Source organism: Sceloporus occidentalis, unplaced genomic scaffold (genome assembly GCF_023333645.1).
Source record: "Sceloporus occidentalis isolate IW3139 unplaced genomic scaffold, rSceOcc1.0.p SCAF_7, whole genome shotgun sequence".
NCBI classification, from domain to species: Eukaryota; Metazoa; Chordata; class Lepidosauria; order Squamata; family Phrynosomatidae; genus Sceloporus; species Sceloporus occidentalis.
The window spans coordinates 46,852,973-46,872,342 of record NW_028316987.1 but is presented as its reverse complement, the minus strand read 5'-3'; the positions used below and the strand labels follow the sequence as shown (position 1 = coordinate 46,872,342).

The 19,370-nt window shown below is 38.2% G+C and overlaps 1 protein-coding gene across 1 annotated transcript in view; it reads right to left on the bottom strand.

The window, feature by feature from the left end:
* Positions 1 to 3,183: 3,183 nt before the first annotated feature.
* ABHD5 (abhydrolase domain containing 5, lysophosphatidic acid acyltransferase) overlaps positions 3,184 to 19,370 on the bottom strand; it is a 32,157-nt gene continuing 15,970 nt past the window's right edge. The window contains exons 4-7 of the mRNA XM_089532871.1: positions 14,373 to 14,527; positions 11,131 to 11,242; positions 9,590 to 9,776; positions 3,184 to 8,219 (exon numbers count right to left, since the gene is read on the bottom strand). Of these exons, the coding sequence (XP_089388997.1) occupies positions 8,130 to 8,219; positions 9,590 to 9,776; positions 11,131 to 11,242; positions 14,373 to 14,527 (544 nt within the window). The 3' untranslated portion in view covers positions 3,184 to 8,129. The remainder of the gene's footprint in view (positions 8,220 to 9,589; positions 9,777 to 11,130; positions 11,243 to 14,372; positions 14,528 to 19,370) is intronic.

The following is a 19,370-nucleotide window of genomic DNA, read 5'->3' as shown; positions in this document are numbered from 1 at the left end:
AGGGTTAGGGTTAGGGTTAGGGTTAGGGTTACGAGTCTTAAAATGCGCTGCAGCTGTGCTGCAGCTTCCACACCTGCATGGCAGCTGATGCTGCAATTAAAGCCTGACTGCAAACTGCGCATGTTCCAGGACCCCGACTCATTATGCGACGCAGCAGACATGGAGCTTTTAAATGGGCAACTTAAATTAGCGGCGTAGTAATTCTGGCGTACCGGTGCAGCAGCTTACAGACGGAGCTGCGCAGCTGCGCATCAAACGGAAAAGAAGTGGAGAAAAGCAGCACCTTTTTAATGCCGCTTCTTCCCGCTTGGGGTGTGCGGGGGGCGTGTTCATGGCGGCATTCAGGTAAGGCCCGTCTGAAGGCTCTACCTTCATGACGTCATGAATACACCCTTTTGCCCGTCTGTATCCCGCCATTGATACACTCATACACTTTTAAAAATCCTGTTAAGAGTGGAAGTAATTAGATACTGTATGTGCCAGACACATAGCTGCAAGTCAGTCTGCTGACTTTTGAGATTCCAAGGCAACCTTACAAGATGTGGACAAAAAAGTAACTGTTGTATAGGGCTTTGCATCTGGAGACTGGCCTTGCGGTATTAGAATTTAGGAGTGACTCATGTTCTGAAATGCAGATATTCCTTTTTAGCAGGTATGTGGTGGTTAAGAGAATGAGCAATAAGCCAAGAACCCTCTAATTCATGTTAATCTCAGTTTTAGCTCATTTAGCAGCTTCTTTTTTATTTTTAATTTGGGTCTTGATCTAAAAATCTAACATGTGAAAATCCTATTCACGTACCTCACAGGCTTATTGTAAGGATACCTGAGTTAATGTACATAAAGAGCTTTGACCACTAAGGAATAGCACTGCATACATTCAAACTGATCACTGATAAAGAATTTATCAGTTTTACTGAAACGTGGAGTGAGGATCCCACTTTAGGTGGCAGATGATAGGAAACAGCGGTAGAAAAAGTTGTTACAGGCTGAACATTATTTTGGTATATGTTTTGCTAAGATTAATCCTCTGAAACCTGAGTATTAAGGAGATATGTGTGTCTGTGTAGTAAAAATCTATATAATACAAGTTTATCATCTAGTTCTGGGCATGCATCCACCTAAACCAAGACAAAAATAGTAAACAACACAGTTTGCCTTGCATCTTTTCCTCACAGTAATATTGGCCCGTTAGTGAAGTTGGTTAAGCTGAAAGATAGGTAATACACTCAAACTCACAGAGCAAGCTTCATGGTTGACTGCAGATTTTGTGTCTTTAACTGTAATGCGCTACATGGGTAGATAGGCCTAAAGTGACTTGTTCAGGGAAATTTTTAGTTCAGGGAAAATTCTGTTCAAATAGCTTTATTCTATATTTTTATTTGAAGGTGCGATTCTGTGTTTAGTTGGTCAAATCCTAAAGCATTTTTCCATATGCTGAGGATGAAGATATAATCTTTCTTTTGGTAAAACTGCAAGTCTTGAACAATCAGAACTGACAATGCTCTCTTACTAAAAGAGGTTTAAAACCTACACAATATTAATCGTTACATAATCTATAAATTTCAGAGGGGGATATCACATCTATAAATGTAGATTTATTTCAGAAGAAAAAAAAATCCAAACATTGCTAATTGTATATTCTCTGGAGCAAACAAACCGATGAGCAGCCAGTCTTCACATAAATTATAGACTGCTTACATGTACAGCTCCACTTATTAGTGACAAGAATTCCTCTTGCTTTTTTGGTTAAATTATGGATTTAAATGCAGCTGCAATCTCCACACAGTAATACAAAATGCTAAATATTTGTATGCCTGCAAAGGAGACCTGTACCTTGACTATTTAAAGGGTTGCCTCTCTGACTCTTCTGTAATAAACTCCATGTGTTCTTTTCTATATTCTCTGTAGCACCTTTTCGAATAAGACACATCATTTTGTCAGATTCACCCAGAAGTGGCAAAAAAATGAACTTCCCCTGTCATTTCTTGTTCACAGCTTTAGCAGACAAAGCGAAGAGGAAATGCAGAGATGCTCTGGCGAAGCAGAGGAGATTAGTATTCATACAGTCCTTTGAAAAAAGATACATCCCCTGAGACTTAGAAGGAAACAGCTTAACACTGAACAGTTTCCTGTGGCAGAAACAGTAGAAAATCTTCTCTTTACCAGACCAGATTCATAATCTGATGAACAGGCAGCTGGCAGGGTACAGTCTATACACCTATAAAAATATAAGCATCTTTTCTTTCTTCATCTTTCTTATTCTTTTGATAAGTACACTAAATCCTTACCTGATTTTTTGGGAAAGCCTTTGGGAATGCTGCTACTTGGAACCTCTTCCTACAGTGTAACACTCTGGAAACATCTAGTTAGGGCACAACTACATGGAAGGGCACTGCGGATGTATTTTTTCCCCCTCTTATTCAACCCTGGCATTCAAGAATGGATCATTTCAAAAGTTTTATTCCTCTTTGTTGAGATAAGAGGTTTTGTGCATTTTTCAATGATTTTTTGTTTGCATAAAATGAGATTGTTTTTGCACAAAACACAGTTGTGGGGAGGCAATTTTGTAGGAAAAAACTATGGTTTTTCTGTGAATGAAATTTTCATGCAGAAGTCTCAAAGTGTGAACATTCTTGGAGTACTTCACTCGTTTCACATTCTTGGAGTACTTCACTCCAACATTCTTGGAGTACTTCCCGTTGCCAAGCCATCCATTCTTATCAAGAGCAAGAGAAGTTCCTACTGAGAACAAGAAAAAATTGCAAAACTTCTTTACACTGCCAATGGTTGACAAATGGCATCCTTGGGCACCTGCATGCCGTGAAGACATCCCGAGCAACCACATTATGGCGGCATTGAGGCATTTCAGCAGAGTGGCGTTTAGATGCCACATGCCGACAAAACCCAGAAAAACTGCTGCCACGCCAGCAAACACCCCTTTTACCTGGCGTAAAAAGGAATGGCTTTCTGCCACTTCTTTTTGCACTGGGAAAATGCCAGGTTGGGTGTAGCATGTGGTTGTCGTGACCCCAACACAGTGCTCAAAGAGGCGGCACTGAGGCATCCCTTTACCACCGTCTGTTTTTGGCCTCAGTTTAGTTTCCAGAATCAGACAAGTTCTGTGTGCATTGGTCATACAAAACTACAATCAACATTTCCTTACTAAGTATAAAGAAACATGTCCACAGCAAAATTGCACATATTTATTAAATTATTTATATTCCACTATCCTCCTGGGGGTGCAAGATAGCTTCCAACATAAAGAAAAAGAAGCTCCAATAAAAACACAGTAAATTATACACACTGAAATGTTAATTAAACTAATTGTACAATTTAAACAGTCCGCTCAATAATAAATAAGCATTATAAGCTATCCATAATATTAGAGTTTACATTGGTTGTGAAAGCCTTTCAAAAGATAATCTCAACTAAATTCTCTAAATTAAAATGACAACTCTTTTCATTTTCAGATTGATAGTTTCATCTTCTAATGCCACTGAGCAATCACAGATAAAAGGCTTGAATTTGCTTGGATGCTACCAGGAAAAAAGTGTGTTTATTATTAAGTTTTTATATCCTTGAAGTCATAAATCTGAACAGTTGTGGATTGGACAAATAGTGTTTTAAAAGTTTTAGTTGATGCAGATAATCTAGATACCTAACCAGACCATATGTCAAAATGGTTGAGTGATATTGGCTTGTATTAAGATTTCCCATGGGCCCAAAGAACATATGGCACGCTGGACAAAGGGCTTGGAGAGGGTGTTTAATCCATTCTTCCTCATCTGTTCAAATTCCTGAAAAGCTGCCCTAGTGGGCTGAAGGCCCAGCCTGGGAAGTAAGATCAGCAAAAACAAGTCCTTTAAGACATACTGGCCTATTTTTCCCCCAGCAGTGGATGGAGAATACCTGCAGATTTGATTTTGTCTCCTTCCTGCTTATCAGAGCAAGCAAGAGGAGCAATCCATCCAATCCAAGGATACCTTTCTCCACTGCCAGAAAATTCTTCCCACGTGAGTCATTCAACAGTATTGGTTCTCACTTTCTGAAAACAAACCAATATAATTGGAAGATACACACTGAAAATTAATCAGGAATATTTTAGTCTTTGATTGAAAATATTTCTATTACTATGGGCAAAGAAACTGTCTGTATTTATGGCCTAACAATATCACAGTTCTATTTCAAAAAGCAACGTACTGAATCTGTTTTAAGATCACAGTAAATCTCCATGAGTCTTCTGGCAGCAGAGAAACAAAAGAGCAATTAACCTTTATATTACACAATTATAAGGAAAGGTCACATTGAGGTGAACAAGATCATTATAATTCTTTTGTGGATATTCTTATAAATGTGCTATTATGCAATAAAATGGAGACAGCACCATACAAAACCTTTCTCCGATAGGCTTATACATTACAACTTGTGATGCATTAGCCCTGCCCAAATCATCTGATCAGGTTTTCAATTTCCTGATTTTATAATCCTGAGCAGGGATCAGATAAGTTTATCAATACTTAGGTGAACTTTTGGTGGGCCACAGGTTATTGTACTTTTCTGATTTTATCATTATTTTACCATGACAAAGATTTCTGTAAGGAACAACTATTTTCCAGAAGATTCCACGTTGAAATCTTTAATGATTTATTATTCAGGCTTACATCATTATGAAGATGCTTGAAGATATGCTTTTAAAACTGAATCATCCACACTAGACCAGTATGCCAACTTTTGATAAACAAGCCACCTACAGTGAATGGAGCAGACATGCCAACTATTGGATAAATGAGTTGGCATGTCAGTCCACTGTAGGTGACTCAATTTTATAGTATGACTCGAGCCTCCACAACAAGTCACTCAAGTTGCTTGTTCATTTATCAGGTGGACTATGTTTGGTTTGGTTAGAAGCTATGAATGCCCACTGTAACTATTTTTTTTAATGTCAATAAGTGGCTCACAGGCAAAATGACTCAAATCAGTTTGACTACAGCAAGGATTTTTGAAGATGACAATATAGAATGTGGCAAAGTTCAGTGACTGAGGAATATGTCAGTATGACCTGTCACTGAATTGGCACCCTGTATTTTGTCACTTACAGACTGGTACAGACCGGCATGAAGGCGCCCAGAGTGGCCACACATCAGCTGACTTCCAGGCATCCCAGGTGCGTGGCAGTTACATGCTGCAAGCCCCCAACATGCTGGAAAAGGCAGCTTTTCCGCAGCCAAAAAAGGAGCGGTTCAAAACTGCTCATTTTTCAGCTAGCGCAGCAGCACATCAAAAGTGCAGCATTCAGATGCCAAGACTCCAATCTGTCTTCAGGTGGAGTGGCTTCACGCTGCCCTATCCGGGCCATCTATTTTGGCCTTCAGAGCAAATTTTGGATACTTGCTTGTAAATCATATTACTTGAATGCAGCATATAAAGCAGCAGCAATTAATAGAGAGAACCAAGGAGGTGGGGAACTCCAGATATTATGTAGGAGATCAATTATCATGATTTCCATCCGAAGCAGCCACAGAGAAATCTAAATTGGATTAGAGACTAGGCTGGAAAGAATGTTAAATGTTTTCCATTACTGACCCTTTTCACAATCTAAATTCCTCTTCCCCGCCCTATGGCTGCTATTTGCCCTGCAGAGGAAAATGTATAGTTTCATGTATGTATTCATGTATGTCTTTCGTCCATAGGACAAACTGCAGTTCTATTCAGATTAGGCGACCACCATACATCAGGGGAGAGGTTAAACATCCCTTCCCAGAATTGCTTCCCCAATACAGTTTCTCCACCAGTATTTTTACTTTGAACTTCCGGAAGCATAATATACTGATTACAGAGCTCTCATGTTGTGCCTAGTCAGTTTCAAATGCCTAAGAAATCAGAAACAAACTATGGTACTCCAAGAATGTATATCTGTAAAAGTCATTGTAAAATTCCAGAAACACTACTGTGGTGGACAAGTCCCATGCAGATCTCTCCTACTTATGAAGCTCATGCAAGCCTGGAATCAAAAGCAGTCACACTCATCTATGATTACCCACTGGAACCACCAATTAGAGCATATGCAAGTACAACTTCAACTATTTAACTGTGCAAAGTACATATTAACAGCTATTTACCAGCAGATGTACTCAGAAGATTAAAATGAAAACAGGTCTGCATTTGGCATTTGTAGTTGGGGGTGGGCAATTTGTAGCCCATCAGATATTGTTAAACTGCATCTCACATTATCCCTCACTTATTAGCTATACTAGCCTGATCTAATGGGAGCTACATAGGTCAACAATATCTGGAGGACCGCAAGTTGTCCATCTCGACTCTCACTGTTGTTTTTTTCAACATAGTAATGTGGGACTCCCAACATTATGCCAGACGAAAACAAACATTTGTTGTGCTTCATATTTCTTCAAGAATGCACCAAGGAGGAACATGTTGTGTGAAATGTTAAATTGCTGACAGACACAAACTGGTGATTGTAAAACAATTTTCCCCCCAGTGGAATGCAAATGCTTTCTTCAACTAGGAAATCACTTAACAGATCCACATACTAAAGAAAAACACAATTCTGTATTTTAGTTCCAAACACAGGATTTTACTATGCAATACTGAACTGCATAATGGTGCCAATATTCAGCATACATTTTAAATTAAAGTCAAGGGAGTTACAGTGACTGTTCAAGTTACAACAGCACCAAAATATTAAATCTCTCTTACAGAGAGAACACCTTCCATTTTTATAATTCAACCTGAGACTGCATCTTTAAGAGGCAGCAAAGTAACTAGTTTTCAATAATTACTTAAACCTGGTACAAAGACTTTATGTAAGAAATACTAGAGATTCAGTAGTTATTTCAGCATTCAAAGGCTAACCAGTAAGTTATTGTATATAACCAATAAGTTATTTTGTTTACAAAGCATTCATTTTGCTTTTAGGTTGATAACAAATTTGCTTATCTTAAAAAAAATTAGTTTTGTAAAGAAATGAGAGCCTAAATAAGCTCCAATTTAAAAAAAAAGAATAAAATCACACATTTTAAATAAATAAAAAACATCTAAGGTAAGATAGCATTTCTTGATTCATTTGCATTTAAAAAAAATCTATGATGCCTTCTTATAGGATAACTGGACTTTGACGGAGTAAGATTTTCTCCCAGTCTGACTGGCTAATTTCAAAAAGATTTTTTTCCCCAAAAAATAAAAATCCAAACACATACTCCTCCAGGCTTGAGAAACATCACTGGGACAATGTTGTCCCAGGATTAATTAAACATGGATTACTAACATGTAAAAACTTGAGTCAAGCCAGCAATAGATCTTGCAATAATTGCATTACCAAATGAACAGGTTGTACAACTAAGAAGGCATTTATTCTTCAAATCCACAGGACTTGTAAATAGATGTCTTTAAAAGTATATGTCAGTAATGTTAGCATCTTACAAAATGAAATTCGTGAGGAAATAGAACATACAATAGTTACTGCACCGAACAACAAACATTCCAAGACTGGAGGAAGAGGTAGGAAGGGGATCAGTGCTGAAACTCAAGTCTTTGCCTAATTCTTGCTCCTTTTTTTTTTCTTGGGTGCTTGCCAGCCTTAATTGGCAATAAAATGTAAAGACAGAATGACATAAACAATGAAACGTAAAGACAGAATGACGCAAACAAAAAATAAATGTCATCTATTTGAAAATTCTCAAAGAGCTCAAAGAGATTACAACACAGGGAAGCTGAAGGAGTCCAATTGCAATTTCACTCACAATTTTGTAAGAATATTTACTACAGAAATTCTTGCTGCATCTGCAGCACGCAAATTTAAATACTCTAAATTTCTCAGAATCAATAGTTAACAATCCATTTTTAAAATGTAGTATTTAATATACATAGATACAAATATCTTATCTAAAGATATAAAGAACAGCATCAAACTAAAATGTACAAAGTTTTTGTTTTTTAATATCCCTATTCCAGCAAAAGGCACTGCATGGTTTAACGTGTGCAAACATATGAAATAAATGGTGCAAACAAAACCTATTTTTAAAAAAAATCCAGTACAATTTAACTTTCATAATATACCACCAAAGTGTTGCTGAACTGTAACTGTGGCTTTCCTTCACAATACTAAAATCCTATTAGTCCACAGAATTGCAAATCTCTTTTACTTTCTGGTTGAAGTCCTCTGGCTGATCAGCATATACATAATGACCTGCACCAAGGATAGCCTGTACAAAGTGAGGGGAGGAAAGAAAACATCCATTTAAGATTGCCTTACAAGAAAAAAACTGGTCTTTTACAGAAACACTGAAGTGACAAAACTGATTTTTAAAAATCCAGTCATCATTGCTTCCCCTCCCCCCGGCCAAGTCCACTCTTCTGGAACTGTCCCAACAAAACCTTAAGTCAACAATTACAGCTGACCCTCTACATCTGCAGCTTTGACTTTTGCGGATTTGTTTGTGGTTTTGATTAATATGTTCTCTTTAAGAATCTCTACGTTGTCCAGTGCAATTCTGCTGAAAGTGGACCATACAGTTGTGCTGGAGAACATAGACGTTCCTACAGAAAACACTTCTCTAGGCATTTGTAAGTTCTCCAGCATGATTCTATGATCAACTTATGGCAGATGTTGACCACAGAGTTCCACAGGAGGACCAGGATATTCCTAGAGAGGAATTCCCTTAGTTAAAAAGAATAATGGAGTTTTTATTTGTGGTAGTTCCACATTCATGGGGGTCCTGTGCCCCTAACACTAGCAAATGTAGAGGGACTACTGTACAAAGACAGAGAAGTTGTTTATCCAAATAGATTTAAACTATATAAGACAACACAGAACAACTGGCGACAAAGTAGTCCTTAAATGTTATTTTTGTCTGCGATTCTTTTATAGACTGTTTTATCAAATTCAATTTGGTTTACACTTATGCCACTGCAAGCATGATATAGTTGTAATGTTTTTCAGGATGCTGTGGGCTAAACTAGGGCAGGAATCATGCAGTCTGTCAGATGTTGTTGGTCTGCAACTTGCAGCATTCCTTGCCAATGGCTACGCAGACTAAAATTGCTGGGACTCACAGAGGACCACATGATTCTCACTCTTGGGTTAAATCCAATGTTAGTACTACAAATAGTAGGGCCACTGAAATAAGTGTAACTTACATGAATTGTGACTGTGGATCATATCTAGATAGGATTATTTTTGGATTTAGACCAAAATGAAGAAAGTTTTCCCTTACCACCTAATTCTACCCAGCCATCTACACAGATGGGACAAGGGATTCTGATTCTCTTGACGTTTTTAAACAGAGGCTAGATAGCCACTTTTTAGGGTGCTTTAGCAGTAGGTTTTTGTATTGCCAAAGGCTTAGATTAGATGGGCCTTAGGTCATCTTGGGTCATCATCTTTGGTACCTTTGATTCTATAACTGTACATCTGAGTCAGAGCTGGGGAAAATAAATAGCCAAACCTATCTGCCACATTACTAAAGATTCTGCCTTTGTTCTCTTGAAATCTTAAAGCTGTCATTCAAACACACCGGAAAAGGAAGCAATTTATAGCAACCATCAACAAAAATTGTTAGAATGCCCCACTTACTATTGTTTTGACATAAGAATTTGGTCGCAGAGACTGTATGGTGGTCCCGGAATTGCCATCTATACATGATCGTGCTCCATAAATCACAGTGATAGGAATGTCTTTGTGCATATGGGCAATTCGTTGCAGCATTGGCCTTTTTGCCCATCCATATGGAACTGTCATGTTCTTGAAAGCTGTTTCGCCACTTAAAGATATGAAAAAAACAATTCTGTTTTGTAGACATGGACTTTATACTTTTTAAAATTAAATACAAACCCACCTAATGGAAGTACCATTATGTATGAAAAAGACAACAGACACTGCTAGTAACAAAAAGTAAGAAACATATGGCTGCTGCATAATACAATAACAGACACACTGATACACATATAATGATAAGCATTCTTTAATTTTCATTGCACAGATCTAGGTTTTAGGATAAAATGCTGAAACTGATTCCGAGTAAAGGCAAAGAAACAGTGAAACTGATGAGGCACATGATTCTAGTAGTTGTGACAAACCAAGGTTAAATTCACTTGTACTTGTACTTTTTTTTAGAAAACAATAAAACACACAGAATAACTCTGTTATGGTTTAATAAAAATGTATAAAGAGTAGGTAAAACCAAGATTTTATATGAATTATGTGCAACTTTCCTCCCTGCTGATTGTCATAACACAGTTCTGCACATTCTGGCATTTCTCTTATATGCTGTTCAGAATCGCACAGAGCTGGCACAGTCAAGACAGTACTTTTATGAAAGAGCTGGTGAGATGAGGCTTTGGTGAGGTGCAAAGATTACAAACCATTCAGCATTCTATGAATCAATCATGTATAGCAGTATGTGTTTTATCTGGCCATTGTAGTACAACTACCAAATTGGATAAAACTATCTACAAAAGCCATAGATTCTTGTCACAACATCTCTGCTTTCAACTGACTGTCCAACTTTTCAGATCGCTATCTGGGACAGCTGCTTTTGTGTTCTTCATACCCATCTTACCATCACTTTCTATAGCCGGGATGGGGAATGGTTGGATCTCCTGAAACTCCTGGACAGCAACTCCCACAATTCTTCACCATTTGATAAAAATTTTAGGGCTGGTGGCACCTGCAAGTCAATAATATCTGGAGACCCACACATTTCTTACCCATGCTCTATAGTAACATGCAGGAGATTTCTTGGTAAAGTCAAACATTAACAAAGCAAGTGGGATTTGCAACAAAGGTGCATTGCAGAATGTAGCTATTCAGGTTCAAATGAGTCATATCTTTGCTTTTCCACAACATCCCATTTCATTTCTTTTTCCATCTGCCAGCATTTTGTGCCCAGTGAGCTTGCTCAATTCTCACTGGGTTATTTGGAATTATTTATTTATTTTATACGTAAGGACTTTTTTTCCATTCTAAAGGGTTTTTTTTTTTTTTTTGCTTCTGCAAATCTTGGATTTTTCCAACTTTACTCACACTTCGCTCCTGTGCATGCATGTTACATAAGGACCCACACTCAGAAAACTAGCTCACTATTAGTATATAGGATTTTGCTTACTTACACTTACCTTGGTGACTGCACATTACAATGGTAGATATATTCAGTAACTGTATCATCATCAAACATGGAGGAATACTTTCTTTTGAAGTCTGGCCTAATACGTTGTACAAGGCTCAATCCTGTCATAAATCAAGACAAAAAAATAAAATTTCAAACAAAAATAAAACTGCAAAGTACGTGTACAGAATGATTTTTTCCCCCTCAAAACACTCTGTAATGGTAATAAATAATTGTTTCAATAGCTACAGAGATGAATCAAGTTATCTTATCCTACACTGCATTACCAGGCATTTTAGCCAGGAATTAATAAATGATAATTCTGTGGCTGCCAGAAATGGACACTGAAGATTTCCACATCTCACATTGCATTTCTCTCCCCACAAAACTGCTTTTATTTGTTTTTAGCCACAAACTAACATTGGATATATGAGGTTCAGTCCAAGCTACTCAGCCATAAATGAAATACAAAAAGGCAAGGAAGCCATGTAGACTTACTGTATATTTACTGAACAGAAGGAGGAATTGTGGGCTGAACCCAAGAATTACCTCCTTCTATCGGAGGAATGAAACCTCCGAGTTAAACCTTTACATTTAAGAGAGAATGCATATGTAGTGCTAGTTTAAGTTTCCACTCTAGGAAAGCTCTACTGTATTTCTAAACCTTACATAGCATCAGGGAATAATAATGATACTTTTCCATCTCTCCAGCAGAAGGACAGATATCTCCATTCTATACCAGTAGCAAGCAGATATCAATGAAATATACTTTTTTTTACTATAACCCCATGATCCACCAGCAAACATCTTATATAAAATGATACACATTTAAATTTGTTCTGAGTACCAGAACTGAAAGCTCACAATCCTTTCATCCAATATTAATGAAAACAACAATAACTATCACTTTCATGCCAGATCAGGGTGGGAATTATGTAGCCCAGTAAGATTATGTTCAACTGCAATTCCCAGCGTTCCTTACCACTGGTTATACTGGTGAGGATTCATGGGCAGTATAGTCCAATAACAGCTGGAGTGACTCACAATTCCCACTCCTGTGCTAAATTTGGCCTTAATCTTGCTAGGCACACTGAAATAAATTGGGATTGGTAATTACAACTAATACAGGTTATTTCAACTGGTCTACTCTAGACTGGACTAATGCTTGATATAGCTGACAATGATTATGGTGCAGCAGTAGTAGCAGACGTATTAGTAAGCTTGTTTTATGTTGTAAACTATTTCAGGATATTGTACAAATGACAACTGGTATAGAAATATTTTTAATAAACACATCATCATCATCATCAATGATGTTTAGTTTAAGAGTAAGATTTAAAATGGATGTGTATTTTGATGTTTGGTTTCAAGAGTATGATTTAAAATGGGTGTGAAATCTTTGCCAATCTAAAGCAGTTCCTCAGAGATCAATCACTACCGGTAATTCAGCACAGACTGAAGCTCCTTGCAACTTATGTAAATATTTAGCGCAAATCACCTCCCTCACATAATGGAAGAAATCCATCTATTTCAGTGTAGAACTAGGCTACAACTTGAGCCTTCAAAAGGCAGCACTCCAAATGAAGCTTCCTTCTCTTTTCTTTGGCTTGACAAATCACTCAACCATGTATACAACATAATCAAAAATAACTGCAGCCCATTGTAGTGTAACATCAAAAACGAGATGGCTAAGGTAGAGAGAAACTCACATTTTAATGACTCAGAAAAATTAACATTTTATATGTGAGTATGTTCCCTAATATTCAATGCCTTTTTAAGATGCTTCTTTAAAATTCTTTAAAATTCCCAGACATCTAACAAATTAGCAAAAACAGATAAAAATTAAAATTAAAAATCTGAAAACCTAGACACAAATATGTCCGGATACCCTTAAATCCAGTCATTTTTGTGTTAAGAAATTTGCTTAGCCCAGTGTTGCTGATAACACGCACTGGCTCGCCCTGAAGAATGACACTTTCAGTTGTGTTGCTCTACAGACCCAAGTGTTTCAAGGCTTTTGTCACAGACAGAATATGCAAAGTAAATTTTTAAAAAGCACTGTACATACTCCTGTATAAGTCTAGAAATTTAGGTCAAAAAAGTGACCCAAAAAACCTGAGTCGACTTATCCATGGATCAATGTAAGTACTGTATCTTAAGTCTTATTTAAAAGAAGGAACCATCCCCTGGTGTCACATGGTGTTGGAACACCACCGTGCTGGAATTTTAAAAGTTTTTTGACACTTTTGTTTTGCTTCATCCTTTAGATCCTTTACTATATGCCCCTAAGTTTTACCCTTGCAATAGCCATGGGTCATAGCAAAATCCATAATTTTGGCCCCAAAACATGCCCTCAATTTATACATGAGGACGACTTGTAGTCGAGTATATATGGTAATTTGTTCCAATGGCAATTATCACGCTTAAATAATAATCTATTGCCATTACTCACTGCAATCTTAAATCAATAACTCATTGTGTTACTACCTACCTTTTGTAAATTTAAGAAACCTTAGGAATGAAGAAAATGGCATTGAATTTGAGAAATCTCTGACAAAATGCTTTGATATGGACAAGGGCCAGAATTCTTATATTAGCCTTAACTAGAGTAAACCCATTAAATTAATAGAATTAACATAGACGCTATATGTTTGTTTACCATTCACCAGTTCATTTAATGGATTTACTCTAGGTCAGACTAACTAACAATATGTTACACAAAATGCCAGGTTCCCAGAGGGTACCCACAACCACTATTTAATAGGGGAATTTTATTAGCTCAAGGGAAGCTGCTGAGAGGGCTTTGGGCAAGTAAAAGCAGGAATCAAGCCTGTGTAAATCAGTCCAGAATGCAAGGTCCAAATGTAGTTTTATTTATAACAGCAAAATAGAAATCAACTTTCACACAAAAACACATATTCACACACATACAAGAACTAACGATTGCTTAGGAGTCAGGTGAGACACAGAGAGAATGCCTGTCTGACCCCATCCAGTTTAAATCTGATATAATACACTATTTCTTGGCTGTCTCACAAGCCAAGTTTATCTTGTCATAGTAGTTGTACCTTGAAAATACCCACATACATGGAATCCTATGCATGTCCTTACAAGCAATTTTTTTTCTTGGCTATTGTACTAGTTACTGTTCTAGTGTTTATATACAAGGATGACCTAAAGTCAAATCCATAACAGTCCTAGAACTGATGAATGAGGCAATGCCACCAAAATAATGTATTAGCTAGCACTCACCGAAGGGTCCTGCTATTCTGAGACCAGCCAACGGATTAAATGGACTCAAAACTGCTCCAAGTGCTTTGATCCAGATTGGAATAGCCCTTTCATGTTCAGCACTGGAAGGTCTTTCTGGAAAACCCCATGGTTCCACTAATATGACATGCTTTGCTCTGTAGGTATAAACAATAGGAAATATGTTGCATATAAGAAAAAGGTTAGTCTTGCTTCTCTGCATCAATGACAATTTATTCATCTCTTAAGCTTACTCATTCTGCAGCAAAAGGAACAGAATTTGCAAGGATCAGTAACTGTGCTCTCCACTTGCTCCATTATAACAGAGAAAGATGCCAGTTCAGGTGAGTCACATAAATCCCAAGTTTTCCTAAAACCAAAAGCTAAAGAGGAGAAAGAAATGAAGCCTATCCCTCTATTATCCAAAAGTTCTCTTCAAGCCAGGGATTGGCTTTTGCTGTGCCCAAATGCAGAGCCATAACCATCTTCAGCTTCCCATCTCCCAGAAGTGTGTGTGCTTTTTTCTGTGTTCAAAAGACACTCTGGACACATGTGGTGCAGAGGCAGAGCTCCCTTCCAGCTTGGAGTTTGAGCAAAGAGATAAAGGCCAATGGACATTCATAGCATCAGTTGTGAAGAGGGGAAGAGAAAGGCAAAACTGTATAGCATCTTATTTGCAAGATGTGTATACTGAGCTTGGAACAGCCATTCAAAGATGGGGAACAAACAATCCTCTACTCTGCTCCACCTCTGAAGGAGTTAATAATAATAATAATAATAATAATAATAATAATAATAATAATAATAGGATTTATTTATATGCCGCCCAATCACTGGGAATCCAGGCGGCTTACAACAGAGGGGATAATAGACAGTTCCCTGCCCTCAGGTTTACAATCTGAAAAGACACAACACAAAAGGAGAAGGGAATGGTGGGGGCGGGGAGGGGATGAGGTCCAGCATTCTTCTCTAACTCTGAGGCCTGGACCAGGTTAGGGAAAAGAAGAGGTTTCAGCTGGAAAGAAATGTGATTTCCCCTCATTTTGGAAACATACAAGGAGGTCAAGGACAGAACTCTGGAGGGACAGGGGATCCTAGTGATAGCAAATGTTTGTTTGGCCAGTAAGGTCAAACAACATTTGTTGACTCCTGGGTATATGCTTCCTTTGATTACTCATTCTACAAATATTTATTTGCCTTTCATACTCCTCTCTCTCTCAGGTTATCAGCATAATAGCTCTTAGATCAAGGTGGGAATCCCATGGTCCTTCATTTCTTGTTGGGTTGCAACAACATTCCTTGCTGTGGGATGAAGGGCCAGTTATTGTTGGACTGCAAGTTGCTAGCCAGTACAACTAACTAGTGAGGAATGCTGTGTGTTGCAGTCCAACGACATCGTGAGGGTCACATGATTTCTATCCCACCTTAGATGGTGGAACCTGTCTAATTGGATTCATCTATTTCCTCAGAATGATACCCAGAAGTAAAACAATTATGATGTTCCATTTTAACTTAACATATATGATGGTTTAATCTAACATCTCTTTCTGTAGCTCAGCAATAAAACACATGCTTTGCATGCAAAAGGTCTCAACTTAATCACAGCATATCTAGGAAGAGCTGGGAAAGACTCCTGACTGAAACCCTGGAGAAATTACTGCCAGTACTGACAATGTTGTTGTGTGACTTCAAGTCATTTCTGACTTACGGCAACCCTAAGGTGACCCTATCACAGGGTTTTCTGGGGCTAAGAGTATGTGATTTGTCTAAGATCACCCAGTATGCTTCCATGGCCAAGTGGGGAAGTGAATCCTGATCTCTAGAGTCTTAGTCCAATGCTCATAACTGTCTTATATGTTAAAACAGAGCTTCCTGTGTTTTTATAAATAAGATCATCCATGAATCTGATAACATCTACTATCTACTGTTATAGAAAAGGTGAGTCCAAGAAAAAATAGCTTATTTAAGAGTATGAACTGAAGATTTTCATATTTGCATATCTGAAAGGAGGTAATTTATTGGACATACCTTTACCAAAACTATTCACAACAATAGTAGGCTCAGTTTAGTATGATGAGAATAAGCCACTCCATGCTGCAAGTTTATGTATGCCCCTTCTCCTCTCCTCTGCTAGGGAACTTCCATTTTTGCTCAATTTTTAATTGTGATTAATGTTAACCATAGTTTGATTAAAATAAACTAGTTTACAATCCAAAGTTAATATTCATCACAGTTTGTAAGAACAACGCAAACTGTCCTGAAGCCAAACAAAAACTCCTTCACATGGCCATATAAGAGAAGGGAAACTGCAAGTGCCTAAGACTCACTGAAGTTCATTCCTGACATGCCAAAGTACAGTTAAGTCACTTTAATGTGATATCTGAATGCAGTCCATCCAGTTGATGTGTACACATAAGCACCTGAATCATGATACAATTGTGTTCTTTAAAGAGAAAAGGCTAAATCTAGTGTTTGTCTATCTTAGATATGATTCATTAAAATCAGTAGGATTAAAGTTAGTAATGACTAACAAATCCTGGTCATTTCAATGGACTTATAATGGACTTCGCAAGGCAGCGAAGAAAGCAGATAGAAAGAAACTCAACTCATTTGAGATGTGGTGCTGGAGAAGAGTGCTGGGAATACTGTGGACAGTCAGAAAGACAAACAAAAGGGTGCTAGAGTAGATTTGGCCTGACCTCTCCTTATAAGTCAAGATGACCAAACTGAGGCTGTTGCACTTTGGTCACATCATGAGAAGCCAGTGCTACTGGAAAAGACAATAACGCTAAGAAAGGTGGATGGCAGCAGAAAGAAAGTGAGGCCACATATTAGTTGGATAGATTCAATCAAGGAGGTCGTGGCTCTGAGCCTACCTGAACAGAGCAGTTGAGGACAGGGGGGCTTGGAGGTGTCTCACTCATGGGGTCACCATAAGTCCAACTTGACTCGAGCACAGTTAACAACAACAAATGCTACCTAAACACTCTAAAGGTACCAGATCCTGTCTGATCTTGGAAGCTAAGCAGGAGCAACTCTGGTTATTATTTGGATGGAAGATGGCCAATGAATACCACGTGCTGCAGGCTATATTTCAGAAGAAGGAACTCCTAAGCAAACCCAATGGAATTAATGGAGTCGCCGTAAGTCAACAGGTAACTTAAAGATACACAGAGACTTTTATCCAGAAATACCGACTGATACATAAAGAATGGTGCAAAACTGAATAAGAACTGCTCTACTTTTGTAACATTCTTTATGAATCACTCTGTGCAGAATTGTTTTGTTACCTATGTGTAACCAACCTAAGTACTCAAAAGGCATGACTGGGATTCACAGGTTCTTCCTTAACTGTACCATTTCCCAACACCTATGGTCATGATCTAGGTACACTACAACAGAGGATCCAGGACCCTACAACAGAGTGGTGAAGTCCCTTTCGCATTATTATTATTATTATTATTATTATTATTATTATCCTTTATTTATAAAGCGCTGTAAATTTACACATGTTGTAGCTGTCAAGCCCCAGTTTGTGTGTGTGCCCTGCTGCATACCAGAAAGGAGACAATTCAGACCATGACATTGTAACTGAAGTCAACTTGGTTGAAGGGAGAAGAAAAAAGTATCAAGTCATGGATGAATTACATCTTTTCTTCCTCCAGGAGCCCACATCAGCAGTATCTCCATGGTCTGAATTGCCTCCCTTCTTCCTCCACTTCCCTCCAGTAAGAAGTAGAAATAGCAGCAGCACCATCTCCTCATCCTCCTGGGGCTTCACAGCTGCCTGCGAAGATGGTTTTGGGATGGAGTACAAGGACAAGATAATAGTCCAAAAAGGATTTATGTGTGCATAACGCACACTTATGCACACACATGTCACAATAGACACATGGCTATTCCTCTTCTCTTCCATTTTATTTAGGGGTTCCACTCTATTAATTATGCTGCAGCTCAACTCACTATCTGAATATTTCAAATGAGAAGGTGTATTGTAATTGCTTAGAAAGCCTGCATGTTATCTTACGGAACAACTACAGTTGGTCCTCGATGTTTGGGGCATTGATGCTTGCGGTTTTGATTATTTGCGAGTTCATCACTGCCACTGCACATGCACTTCTCCTCCCTCCTCCTGAGCTTTTCCCCTTGGGGGGGAAAGAGGTCTAGGAGGGAGGGAGCAGCCAGGAGTGTGCGCGCCAACATCACACCTCCCCCAGTGTGACAGCTGGCTCCCCACAGCCTACAATTCTACTGGGGAAGATGTGGGGGCCACAATTACTCCTTCCCCAGTGGGAGAGCAGGTTGTGGGAAGCATGCTATCCAACTGGTGAAGGCACGGGGCGAGGGGACACATGACTGCTCCTCTTCTCCTTCCCTGGTGGGTTAGTAGGCTCCCTACAGCCTGCTATCCCACCGGGGAAGTAGTGGGGGCACAATTGTTCCTCCTCTCCTTTCCCTGCTTATTTGCAGTTTTCCCACTTTTGCAGGTGTCTTGTGCCCTGATCACCCGCAAAAGTGGAGGGCCAACCATACAATAGTTCCTTTCCATAAAAAAATTAAAAACATTCCTCTGAAATATTCATTTGTAAGAACAGTGGTGGAAACTGACTGGACATATGACCAGGTAAGTACACCATGAAAGGGCAAAGAATCCTCCATTTAAAGTCAAAGGTACAGTGGGAAATTTGTTAACATCACGTATGCTGTTGCATGTAAAGACTACTGGAATAAAACATGCTGTGTAATACAACTGGAAATGTCTATATTTTTAAGTTTAAAGTTATGAAATCTATTTTTCAACAAAGTTCTATTTGAAGTAATTATATTCATTTAACCAAATTTTCCATGATGCATACAGTACCATATAACACTAAAAACTTAATACAGGCCTGTGATGAAAAACTTTTTTCAATACTGTAGCTGTTTTTAATGTATTTTTGGATGCTAAATTTAAAAAATGCAGTAAAAATGTCATACCACAAACAATTCTTTCAGAATTTT